Here is a 13,011-nt window from a genome sequence, read left to right on the forward strand (position 1 = left end):
CTATGAATATAGAAAATGAACGGGCCAGATTGTTGAAATCACGTTTTGGTCTTCATAATTATGGAAACAACAAGATTTCAACGGGAAAGTTATTAGAATTATACTCTTCAAGTGTATTTATATGTAGAAGCTCACATATTGATCGTGTTTTCAACGATCCGAACTGTTCAAACTTTAGTTCCCCACTCAAAGAGAATTTTTGCAAAAAATTAGCTCAATCGAAAATGTAAGAGTGACGTAACGGTGGTCGAATTAATGAATGATCGTGATTTTTCTAATGATAATCGAACATTCGAACAGGTAGATGAATTCCTATTTGGCCGATTTTTTGTAAGGATGATCTTTAACTATCAACATAAATAATGAACGGTTCAGATCGTTGAATTAATGAACGATCGTGGTTTAATAACTTTAATTATAATTGTATTATAAAAGTTTATTATAATAACTTTAATAACTATAGTTGTAAATTTGTAATGTTGTATATAAGTTTAAAAGTTTATTATTTATAGTATTACACAGTTTACACTATTACTATTTACTCACATTATATGATTATAGTATTATATAATAACTTAATAAGCATATTAATAATTTTTTAGAGTATATAAACGAAAAACTTATTAAAATGTTATGATTCACCAATTAGACAAATAAACTAGTCAGCTCAGTTGGTTGAGAGTTGAAGTTTGTTCCAAGAGGTCTCATGTTCGATTCACAACATAGCCAAAATCTTATTTTTTTTATTGAAGATATATTGTGTGTAAATGAGTTTTTGGCCGGGTCTAAACTTTTTAAAATTTTGAAAATTTTTAATTTTTTAAAGAATTTTTTTTATTCAAAAGTTTTTAAAAATATTATTATCTTTTAAATGTGAGTAAAAAGATGAAAATACCCCTGCCACGTCAGCATATAACGGTTTATTTGACAGAAAAACTAACGAAGGTACTATTTTGACACAAAATGAAAGTTAAGGTACTTTTTGTCAAATTTTTAAAGTTGGGGTACTAAATTGAAAAACAGTGTATAATTGAGGTACTTACAGATAATTTGCTCCAAAATTAATATTAACCTAGCTATATTTTAGGGTTTAGACCCTAAAATATATTTTATATAACCCTATGACCTATTTTCTAGATATATAATATAATAATAAATTAATAATGTTTTAGTATATAATTTTAGTTATACCCATTACCCTATATAATAAAATTAGTATATTCTTTATATTTTATATAAAAAAAATTAGTATATTATTTATAATTTATACTCTATATACTAAAATTTTTAATTGTTTATAGTTCTAGGGTATAATATATAGTTATATACTATATAAGTGTATAGGTTATATGCCATATAAGGTAATAAGGTATGAGATTTAAAATTTATGGTATAAGGTTTAGGATATAGTATAGGTCTTATAGGATATTAGGGTTTATGGTATAAGGATTTAAAATTTCGGATCAATATTCCTTAGCAACATGATTGGAACACCTCTCTTTAACGTCAATTTGTGTGGCGGCAAACCACCAACCGTTATTGCATTTAAAAATTCTGGTTGATACAAATTTCTTGTGTCGTCCTCGACCTTGTCAAATGAATACAAAGTCTCTTCCATACTTGGAAAGATACCAATTATCTTTTCATTTAACATGTCAATAACTTCGTTTGTAGGGGTTATTAAGGCTCTTTCCACCATGTACCTCGCATCATATACATGATCTTCCAAATTAGGGAAAACCTCAGCAATCAGTTGATTAATGGATTGCTCGCTTTCCCACGATACAACCATATTTTCTGGTATTTTAATCATGTCATCCTTGACCACATGTTCTTCCCCATTGCCAACACGAAGTAAAAATTCAGAAAAGTGTTCATCATTTTTAGATCTCATATTTTCTTTGAGTTTCAGAATCTTTATTTGCGACCAAAATGATGCTTTCACCATACTGGCTTGAATTAGTTCAGCTTTGGTCCCTTTCGGAACTACGGGAAGAACTTGTCGAAAATCTCCACCAAAGATCATTATCTTCCCCCCAAACGGTAAATCGACATCTAATATATCTCTGAAAGTTCGATCCAATGCTTCAAAGGCATGACGATGTGCCATTGTGGCTTCATCCCAAATGATTGCTGTTGTCCTTTGTATCAATTTTGCAAGATCAGATTGTTTACTAATAGAGCACGTTGATGATGCATCAGGGTTTAGTGGAATCTTGAATCTAGAATGGGCTGTCCTCCCACCCGGTAATATCGTAGCCGCTATTCCAGATGTTGCTGTTGCCAATGCTATAAGACCTAATCTCCTTAAGTTTGCCAACAATGCACGATATAAGTAAGTTTTTCCAGTTCCACCTGGACCATCCACAAAGAATATTGAATTTTCATGACGGTCAACTACGTCCATTATTGTGTTGAATGCAAACTTTTGGTCGTCATTTAGACGCTCAATTGCATCGAGGTCCCCTTGTGGAATGCTTATCAACATTTCATCTTGAATACATCTCGGCTCCATTGAGCTTGTTTCGACATCACTTGTCATTTGGGGAAGATCGTATTGTGAAATGTTTTTGTTAAACTGCTCCAGTAGTCCGTTTAAATCACGCAAGAGTCTGTTGACGATGAACACATCATTTACGTCTCTTGAAGAAGGATAATCTTCAATCAAGAATGGATAAAATTCGTCCCATAATCTCCGTACGCCAGTTGGTTCACAATACACCAAAATTGTGACGAATAATCTTCGTAAAGCTGATGGCATCCTCATAGTAGAGGCCTCATGCAAACATTGTTGAATACTGCCATCTTCTTCTGCATCCTCTATTCTAATGCTGGAATATGAGAGAGAGAGAGAGAGAGAGAGAGAGAGAGCGGGAGGGAACAGTAGACGCTCGGCAGGTTGGCTTGTATTTAATAGACTTTTTGGCTCAACGCTAACAAAAATGGTTTAGAGCTAACTAATTAGTAAGACTTGCCTCTCCGCACTCGCAAAAGCGAGTGCGAAGCAGCTCTTTTTATTGCGCATACACCAATATTTTGGTAAACATAATTCATTTAATAAGCTGTATTACGTATATTCTTAAAACATTTAGCTAGTCTTTTCGGGAATAGAATTTATCCGGCTTTCCTTCGTTCTGGCCAAATAAAAATATCGAATTACATTTTTAATTTACCACTCGCTTCAGCTATTGTGCGAATAAGCTCTCCTTATTGTGCAAACGTTGTTATTTTAGCATGCCCAATTTATCCTATAAAATTTTCTATTGTGCATACGTAAAAACTTTTTATAATGAAATAATTATTTATTTGAAGAAAGTTTCTCAATTTGACTTCTTATAAGAAAATTATAGAATCAAATATCATTGTGAATTTTTGATATATTCTCTTCATGTCCAGGAGTAGCTGAAGCAAGTGGTAAGTTGATTCATTTTCAACTTTTTGATTAGGGTTCGAATCCCATGGGGTGCAATTGTTATAATTTTTTTTTATATATTGATACATTTTTTATTTGCTTTAAATAAGTTGGTTGTGTGTGTGTGTGGAAGAAAGTGCGTGAGTGCAGTGTGTGGTGAGGTAAGGTTAGTGGCTGTGAGTGTAATTGGTGCAGCGTTTCCTTGCAGTGTATATAGTTTGGTGAGTGGCTATGAGTGTGGTGAGTGTTCATTTGAATTTTCTTTTTCTTAATTGAAATTGGTTTTATAGCCTATAAATTTTGTAGAAAGAGAACCTTTAATTTTCCTTTTACAATAGATATTGTTACTTATTTGCATGAAAACAACAAATAGAAGAAATATTTATTTTAAGTGCACCTTGATACCCCCAATTTCCTCTCCATACTCCAGTACAAATTTTCTTCACAAAAAGTTTTCATTTCACTCTTAAATAAAAAAGATAAAACAAAATAAAGAAATCCCCCCCTCCCCCCCAAAACAGGGGTTGGCAGCCCCTCCAAATCGGATGTCCCTCCCCTCTCCTCAATGACCCCAATTAATTCATGTTATTAATTGCCTAATAGTACCAAGTAAATAGGGTCATTGAGGGGAGGAGAGAGGGACATCCAATATCTAGTCTTTGGCCACATCCCCTGCACATGCCAAAAAGCTTTCTCATATTGCGCATAATTTAATTTGTTTTTCCACAATAGGTGTTGCATAATTTTCATGTGTGCATTTCTTTCTCCTTGCCCTTGCCTATATTTCTCTATGATATTTCTATATCTGATTATTATTGTACGTCATATTTAAATTTGCATGTTTTAGGTTCTTCTCAATGATACTCAAGGGATGGGAAAAACGTTATTATTCAAAAAATATAATATAAGGATAAACGATGGTGTAAGAAAAATAAAACCAATTAATAAATGTTATTAATTTGAACAATACCAATTCATATCACATTTTTTGTACAATACTATCAACTATTCCAGTTTTGCTCATGAGTTTAGAGTATAATACATAAAATAGTAACAATTCACACTACTTTTCTTGTTGTAATCTTCTAATAGCTAGTATTAATGTATACTCCCAATAGCTCAATTACATTGCAAAATCTTCTAATAGGTAGCACATCCGAGTTACTAATCTTCTTATTACAAAAATTAAGAACCTTAACAAATACCAAATTAACATGGGACACATCTGAGTTAATATCAGTGCATAATGAACTAATATCATCAGCATGTAAACCTTTGATTTAAAGTAGTACTCATCCTGAAATGCATACTTGAAGCCTTCAAGATTTATTGGGTTACAGTAGTCATCAATGAAAGCTTCACTCGGACAACCTAAACAAAGAGACGATTAGTAAGAAGATTAAAAAATGTTTAGACAACCCAGGCTAAGAATATAATAGACACATCAAAAGTGCCTCATTATCTTTCAAAAGAAAGAAATTTCTCACACATCAAAGAAGAAAAACCCATCTTTTTCCACACATTTAAATATATTAAATCAACATAAATGTTAGATGAGCCAAGCCAAAAACCTATAAAAAGGGTAGAACATAAGAAAAGTCTATGGTAATATACAATTCAGGAAAAAATAAAATAAAATAGGCTCTCTCTCTCTCTCTCCATCTCTCTCTCATCCAAAACAAACTGAATTTTGGTAAAATCCCTCCCAATATCTACACCCGCATTTCATCAAGCACCTCATATTCAACATAAATAAAAATTTTAACGTATAAAAAAAATTCTAGAACATAAGAAAAGTTTGTGGTAATATACAATTCAGAAAAAAGAAAAAGAAAAAGAAAAAGCATAGGCTGATGAGCAAATAAACCCATACCATTTTCCTATGCAATGGATACAAAATCGCTTTCTTTTATAGCTTCTGCACCTAACAACCCTGCCCTTACCACTGCTCCGCCATTGATGGCACATTGTGGCCTCCACTTCCATCCTCTGTGAAATCCAAAGTCATAAATTGCATAAATAAAAATAGTGACAACAAAGCATAAACAGAGAATTACAAACTTCTTACTCTTACTCTTTGATACTCCTTCCCAAAATTTGGCTTTGGTTTTTTCTTCTCTGAAATCTTTGAAGCCTTAACCGAACCACCAACATGTCAATGTCCTGTCTTAACACCCAACTCCTTTCAAACGCTTCTTTTTTCTGCACTCCCTTTTTCAAAACCATTTCAACTCCCTCGCCATTAAAACCACCACCACCACCTCCTTGACCTTCTCCTCATGACCCCAACTCACTAACCCCATCAACTTCCTCATTTCTCAGACGCATCCAACCAAACCCATTTTCCCAATCCCTGGTCACTCTTATTTGGTAATAGAAATACCCCCACACTTCTTATTCCCTCCACGCTTCTTATTCCTCATTCCTCTTCCAATTCCCACCACGCTTCTTCTTCTTCACAATCTGAGCAACCCAATCACCTTCAACTCCCAACCATTTTGTTCCATCACCACATCCCACAAAGAAGAGAGAACGTGGTTTGGATACAAAAGAAAAATAAAAGAGAACGTGGTCTCCTAAACGTGGTGTCATACTGCATTATTTTTCATATTTATTTTTTAATTTGTTTAATTGCAAGAGTGGTTGATTACTTATTTGTCCTTATCGAATTGAAATTGTATGTTTTAATAAATTTAATTAACTATGGGTAGTTGTGAGATTTCAAAAAATTTCACCTAATGGAGGTGTTTGCTTTATATATATAAAAGATAAATTATTAAAATATATGTAAATGTAATAAAAAATGAAACCCATCTAAAGTTCTAAACCCCAAAAATAAAAAACTTAATTCACTACAACAGTAAAACACAAACCTAAAGGCTAAAACATAAACCAAACCCCAATCTCACGCCGCCCTCTCTCTTTCAGTCTCACAGTCTCACAGTCTCAGTCATCTCTCTCAGTCTGACTCTGAGCTCTCAGTCACCGACTCACTCAGCTCTCTCGCGCTGGCCTCTCTCTCTCTCTCTCTCTCTCTCTCTCTCTCTCTCTCACTCTCTCGCCATCTCTCTCGAAGACTAGAAGGTCACACCGTCGCAGGCTTCGCAAATCGCAACTGAACAGGTATGTCTCATTGTCTCTCACTCTCAAGTCTCAATGTCTCATCTCTCTTTCTCTCGTCTCTCAGACTTTACCCTCTCATCTCTGTCTCTCATCTGTCACTAGGGTTTCGAATTCAAACTAGGGTTTCGAATTCTAATTTGGGGATTTTTGTGTAATTGCACTGCAATTATTGCAGCTCTCAGTCATCTCTTTCACTCTCTCGCCTCTCATCTCTGTCGAAGATTAGAAGGTCGCACCTTCGCAGGCTTCGCAAATCACAACTGAACAGGTATGTCTCATTGTCTCTCACTCTCACTCTAAGTCTCAATGTCTCATCTCTCATTCTCTCGTCTCTCATACTTCACCCTCTCATCTCTGTCTCTCATCTGTCACTAGGGTTTCGAATTTCAAACTAGGGTTTCGAATTCTAATTTGGGGATTTTTGTGTAATTTCAGCTCTCAGTCATCTCTCTCACTCTCTCACCTCTCGCCTCTCATCTCTGTCGAAGACTCAAAGGTTGCAGGGTCACAGGCTCGCAGGCTCGCAGCTTCTAATCTGAACACGTATGTTTGTCATCTCTCTCACTATGAAGTCTCGTCTCTCATCTCTGTCTCTCACTCTAAAACAGTGAAACTAGGGTTTCGAATTCAAAGAATCAAATTTGGGGATTTTTGTGTAATTGCAATTATGGCAGCCAAAGAATGAGGGGGATTTCGACTTTGCCTTTGTTGATGCTGACAAACAAAATTATTGGAACTATCATGAGAGGCTGATGAAACTGATAAAGATAGGTGGGCTTGTTGTATATGATAACACACTCTGGGGAGGAGCAGTGGCTTTGCCTGAAGAGGCTGTTCCAGAGATCAAAAAGTATGGGAGGCAGAGTACAATTGAGTTTACCAAATCAGTGGCAGCTGACCCTCGAGTCGAAATTTCTCATGCTTCTGTAGGGGATGGGATCATCATCTGCAGGCACATTTGCTAAGTTTCTTCTGCTGGGGTCTATCAGGTTCCAGTAACATGCAAGACCTTGTACTTAATCGTTGAGTGAATAAATATTGCTTACTATTTTGGAGGTTTATAGCTTTAGTGGTAAAGCACTTACTCTACAACAATGGCGAGAGTTTGAAATATTGCTTATTGTTTTGCTGAATCAATGTATGTCTCGTGTCATTTTCAAATGTTTACTTGTTTTTGATTGAAACTCAATGTTGAATAAGTGAATTGATCTAGAACTCAGATGTAACAAGATGAGTTGAGTGCATTCAAATTGCATGATCTTAATGTCTCAACTACTCTCAATTTCCCAAGCCAAATCCAGATTGTTTTCTTTCATAGTTTCATATGATGGCCAAAATAGTGCAAAGGAGTATGGGACTGAAAATGTGGGTTTTTGGAGTATGCATCCAAGTCCATTTATATTTACAGCCTTGCTAGAGTTGGAAAAATTATTGAGTGTAACTAATACACCGACACGTGGTGTAACTAATTCAACGTGTAAGGGTATTACTCAGAATTTAAATTATGTATTTGTTTTTGGTGCATGTTATTTATTTGGAAAATTAGAGTTTTTTTTTTGGCCCCTGGTAAAATTAGAGTTTAATGCTTAAAATGTACTCTCTTTAGACTAAAACTTTTTTCCTTAAAAAAATCCCTTTGACCACTGACATGTCAGATAAAAAAAAAAAAAAGCCACGTCAGACAATAAAAAAAATGCCAAAATTGTCTTTACAGGATAAGAAATCAGTTTTTCATGTGATATCATAATCTCCTTAATTAACGTGTAACATTATGTTATCCGACTTTGGTGGTATATACGTGTTTTCAGTTTGCCCCCTCCCCCTATTAATTTCTCAAAAATATGTGTGCAGTAGTTTCATTTTAACTGATGCTTAGTTTATGATTTTTCTCTGTTTTTGAACAAAAAAAATTTGCAATTCTTCTAATTTATGTGTCTGCTGTGAAATCACCATCTCTAACAACCATATTTGTTTGTTTGTAAGTATAACATAAAGATTCTACATTTATATTCTTGCTTCTGGGTCAACTGTAGTTGGTATATTGTTAGTACATTTTGGGCTCGGGCTTGAATTATAGGAGCCCAATAGGGCTTTCGGGCCAGGCTGGGCCGGGCTTTCGGGCCAGGCTGGGCCGGGCTTAGGTTTTAATACACAAGCCCAAGGCCTGCCCATTGGGCTTTGGCTTGCGGGCTTGGAGGGCCGGGCTGGGCTAGGGCCTAACGGGCGGCCCAGAATGGGCCCAAATCCTATTTAGACACATATATATCTTCAAAAAAAAAATATGGGATTTTGGTTATGTTGTGATTTGAACATGAGACCTCACATAACAAGCTTCAACTCTCAGCCAACTGAGCTGACTAGTTTATTTGTTAAGTTTGTGAATCATAACATGTTTAATAGCTCTTTCGTTTGTTTACTTCAATAAATTATTAATATGTTTATTAAGTTATTATATAATACTATTATGTTAGTAATAGTGTAATACCATAAATAATAAACTTTTAAAATTATATACAACATTACAACTATAATAAAACATAAATGTACATATGTTTTCAACGATCCGAACCGTTCAAATTTTAGTTATTTACTCAAAGATAATTCGTGCAAAAAATAAGCTTAATCGGAGATGTAAAAGTAACATAACGGTGGTCAAATTAATGAGCGATCGTGGTTTTTCTAATGATAATCGAATGGGTAGATGAATTTCGATTTGGCCGATTTTTTGTAAGAATGATCTTTGACTATGAATATAGAAAATGAACGGGCCAGATTGTTGAAATCACGTTTTGGTCTTCATAATTATGGAAACAACAAGATTTCAACGGGAAAGTTATTAGAATTATACTCTTCAAGTGTATTTATATGTAGAAGCTCACATATTGATCGTGTTTTCAACGATCCGAACTGTTCAAACTTTAGTTCCCCACTCAAAGAGAATTTTTGCAAAAAATTAGCTCAATCGAAAATGTAAGAGTGACGTAACGGTGGTCGAATTAATGAATGATCGTGGTTTTTCTAATGATAATCGAACATTCGAACAGGTAGATGAATTCCTATTTGGCCGATTTTTTGTAAGGATGATCTTTAACTATCAACATAAATAATGAACGGTTCAGATCGTTGAATTAATGAACGATCGTGGTTTAATAACTTTAATTATAATTGTATTATAAAAGTTTATTATAATAACTTTAATAACTATAGTTGTAAATTTGTAATGTTGTATATAAGTTTAAAAGTTTATTATTTATAGTATTACACAGTTTACACTATTACTATTTACTCACATTATATGATTATAGTATTATATAATAACTTAAAAAGCATATTAATAATTTATTAGAGTATATAAACGAAAAACTTATTAAAATGTTATGATTCACCAATTAGACAAATAAACTAGTCAGCTCAGTTGGTTGAGAGTTGAAGTTTGTTCCAAGAGGTCTCATGTTCGATTCACAATATAGCCAAAATCTTATATTTTTATTGAAGATATATTGTGTGTAAATGAGTTTTTGGCCGGGTCTAAACTTTTTAAAATTTTGAAAATTTTTAATTTTTTAAAGAATTTTATTTATTCAAAAGTTTTTAAAAATATTATTATCTTTTAAATGTGAGTAAAAAGATGAAAATACCCCTGCCACGTCAGCATATAACGGTTTATTTGACAGAAAAACTAACGAAGGTACTATTTTGACACAAAATGAAAGTTAAGGTACTTTTTGTCAAATTTTTAAAGTTGGGGTACTAAATTGAAAAACAGTGTATAATTGAGGTACTTACAGATAATTTGCTCCAAAATTAATATTAACCTAGCTATATTTTAGGGTTTAGACCCTAAAATATATTTTATATAACCCTATGACCTATTTTCTAGATATATAATATAATAATAAATTAATAATGTTTTAGTATATAATTTTAGTTATACCCATTACCCTATATAATAAAATTAGTATATTCTTTATATTTTATATAAAAAAAAATTAGTATATTATTTATAATTTATACTCTATATACTAAAATTTTTAATTGTTTATAGTTCTAGGGTATAATATATAGTTATATACTATATAAGTGTATAGGGTATATGCCATATAAGGTAATAAGGTATGAGATTTAAAATTTATGGTATAAGGTTTAGGATATAGTATAGGTCTTATAGGATATTAGGGTTTATGGTATAAGGATTTAAAACTTATGGTATAGGGTTTGGTTGCAACTCATCTCTCATTCTCTAAACCCTAAACCATAAAGTTTAAAATTTTATATATTCTATATACTCTATATAGTCTAGTTACATAAACTAGTTTGCCCAACCAAACCCCAAAACAAACCCAATTGCTCAAACCCCAAAACATATGTTTTGTATAAATTATAAAACATTAAAAAATTTGAAAATATGTAAATGTAATAAAAATACCAAACCCCAAACGAAACCCCAATATGGCCAAACCCCAAAAATATGTTTTATATAAATTATAAAACATTAAAAAATTTAAAACATATGTAAATGTAATAAAAAGACCAAACCCCAAACGAAACCCAATATGGCCAAACCCCAAAAAATATGTTTTATATAAATTATAAAACATTAAAACAATAAAACATATATAAATGTAATAAAAAGACCAAACCCCAAACGAAACCTCAATCTTACCAAACCCCAAAACATATGTTTTATAATTTTTATAAAACATTAAAACATTTGTAAATGTAATAAAAAGACGAAACCCCAATCTTGCCAAACCCCAAAACATATGTTTTATAATTTTTATAAATCATTAAAATATATGTAAATGTAATAAAAAGATGAAACCCCATCTAAAGTTCTAAACCCCAAAAATAAAAAACTTAATTCACTACAACAGTAAAACACAAACCTAAAGGCTAAAACTAGGGCTGGGTTGGTTTGACCGAAAAATCGAGATCGAACCCGAAACCGGCTCAACCAATGCCGAAAATAACCATACCGGAATATCGGTTTGCCAACCGAACCGGCATGTTCGGTTCCAGTTCCGGTTTTCAGATCATAGAACCGTCGGTTTATCGAACCGGACCGAGTATATATAACATTTAATTTAAAATAATACAATTTTATACATTTCTCATTTTCTATGCCCTAAAATACCTTTCTATAATACATTTATATACATTTATATAGTTTATAAAACATATATAAATTTATAAACCCTAAACCCTATGATTAATAATTTATATGTTTTCTAATTTATATAATATAATTATTTCAATTGAACCATAAATATATCATATATGACTATATACTATATATATAAATATATACTAAATTCTAAACCCTATATTCTATATCTCATACCCTAAACCCTATTGTGTGTTTTAAAAATTTTAAATCATATACCTTATATCCTATACCCTAAGACTATAATTCATACTTTCATAGTTGGTATATAATTATATAAGTATAAAAATGTTTAGGATATGGTATAATACTATAATATGGTATAATATTAGAATATGGTATATCACTATATGTTATACCCTATATACCCTAAGGTTTAGGATATGGTATAATATTAGAATTTAGGGTATTTTAATTAGTTTTTATATAGAAATGTATTATATAAATTAAAAAATTTATAATTTATAAATTTATAAATAGATGTTTTATATAAATTATAAAAATGTATTATATAAAAAGATATTTTAGGGTATAAAAATGTATTTTATATATAAATATATTTAAAGTAAAAACTCTAAACCCCAACCCCAAACCCCAAACCCCAAACCCCAAAACACTAAACCCCCAAAATCAGAAATTAATTCTATTTCTCTCAATGGCTTAAAAAAAAAAATCTCATTTCTCTCTCCTCTCCCTCGATGCTCTCATCTCTCTCATCCCTCTGTACTCATGCCGAGCATTGACTGGCGAAATTGCCGTCGTCCGGCCTTGGGTGGCGACGGGACCACCCCATAAAATCTTTCCTCTGTCTCCTCTCCCTCCCCTATCCTCAGATCACCCAAGGATTCCGAAAACCCAAAACCCAGTCAAGGCCGGTAGTCTTCTCCGACAAACTCTGCGATTACGGCGTCGTCGTGACTCGTGGTTGGTACCCAGAGCCTCCTCTCGTCGGCTTGAGTCTTTCGGTGTATTTGGGTTGTTCGTCCGACCACCGTAGGTGGCAAATCGAAGGCTTAAAAGGTTGCTAGTTTCCCTGCCAATTTTCTGGCGAACTGGTATGTTCTTGATCCTCTCATCAGGCCACCGCTCAACCCACTCGGTTAATTCCCATTCCGAGCCGAGCCGACCGGGAATGCCGGTCCAACCGAGTGCCGGTTTACCTACATTCTGGTACCGGTCTCGGTAACCAAAATGGCCAACCGAGGGGGGTTCGGTCGGTACACGGTCTGAGATTTTCGGTTCGGTAACTGTACCGAACCCACCCTTAGCTAAAACATTAACCAAACCCCAATCTTGCGCCGCCCTCTCTCTT

General features: G+C 33.3%; 1 protein-coding gene and 1 long non-coding RNA gene across 2 annotated transcripts; one reads left to right on the plus strand and one right to left on the minus strand.

The window, feature by feature from the left end:
* Positions 1 to 1,450: 1,450 nt before the first annotated feature.
* Positions 1,451 to 2,767, minus strand: LOC147277628 (ATP-dependent DNA helicase pfh1-like). Its single transcript, XM_086255678.1, has one exon. The coding sequence runs from the start codon at positions 2,765 to 2,767 to the stop codon at positions 1,451 to 1,453; it is 1,317 nt and encodes a 438-aa protein (XP_086111804.1).
* A 3,517-nt stretch (positions 2,768 to 6,284) lies between these two features.
* On the plus strand, positions 6,285 to 7,688 carry LOC147277629 (uncharacterized). Its single transcript, XR_015123994.1, has 3 exons — positions 6,285 to 6,535; positions 6,711 to 6,803; positions 6,971 to 7,688. It is a non-coding gene; the product is annotated as an uncharacterized LOC147277629 (long non-coding RNA).
* Positions 7,689 to 13,011: the final 5,323 nt, after the last annotated feature.

The sequence above is a fragment of the Dryas octopetala genome, chromosome 8 (assembly GCF_963921425.1).
Source record: "Dryas octopetala chromosome 8, drDryOcto1.1, whole genome shotgun sequence".
Lineage (NCBI taxonomy): Eukaryota > Viridiplantae > Streptophyta > Magnoliopsida > Rosales > Rosaceae > Dryas > Dryas octopetala.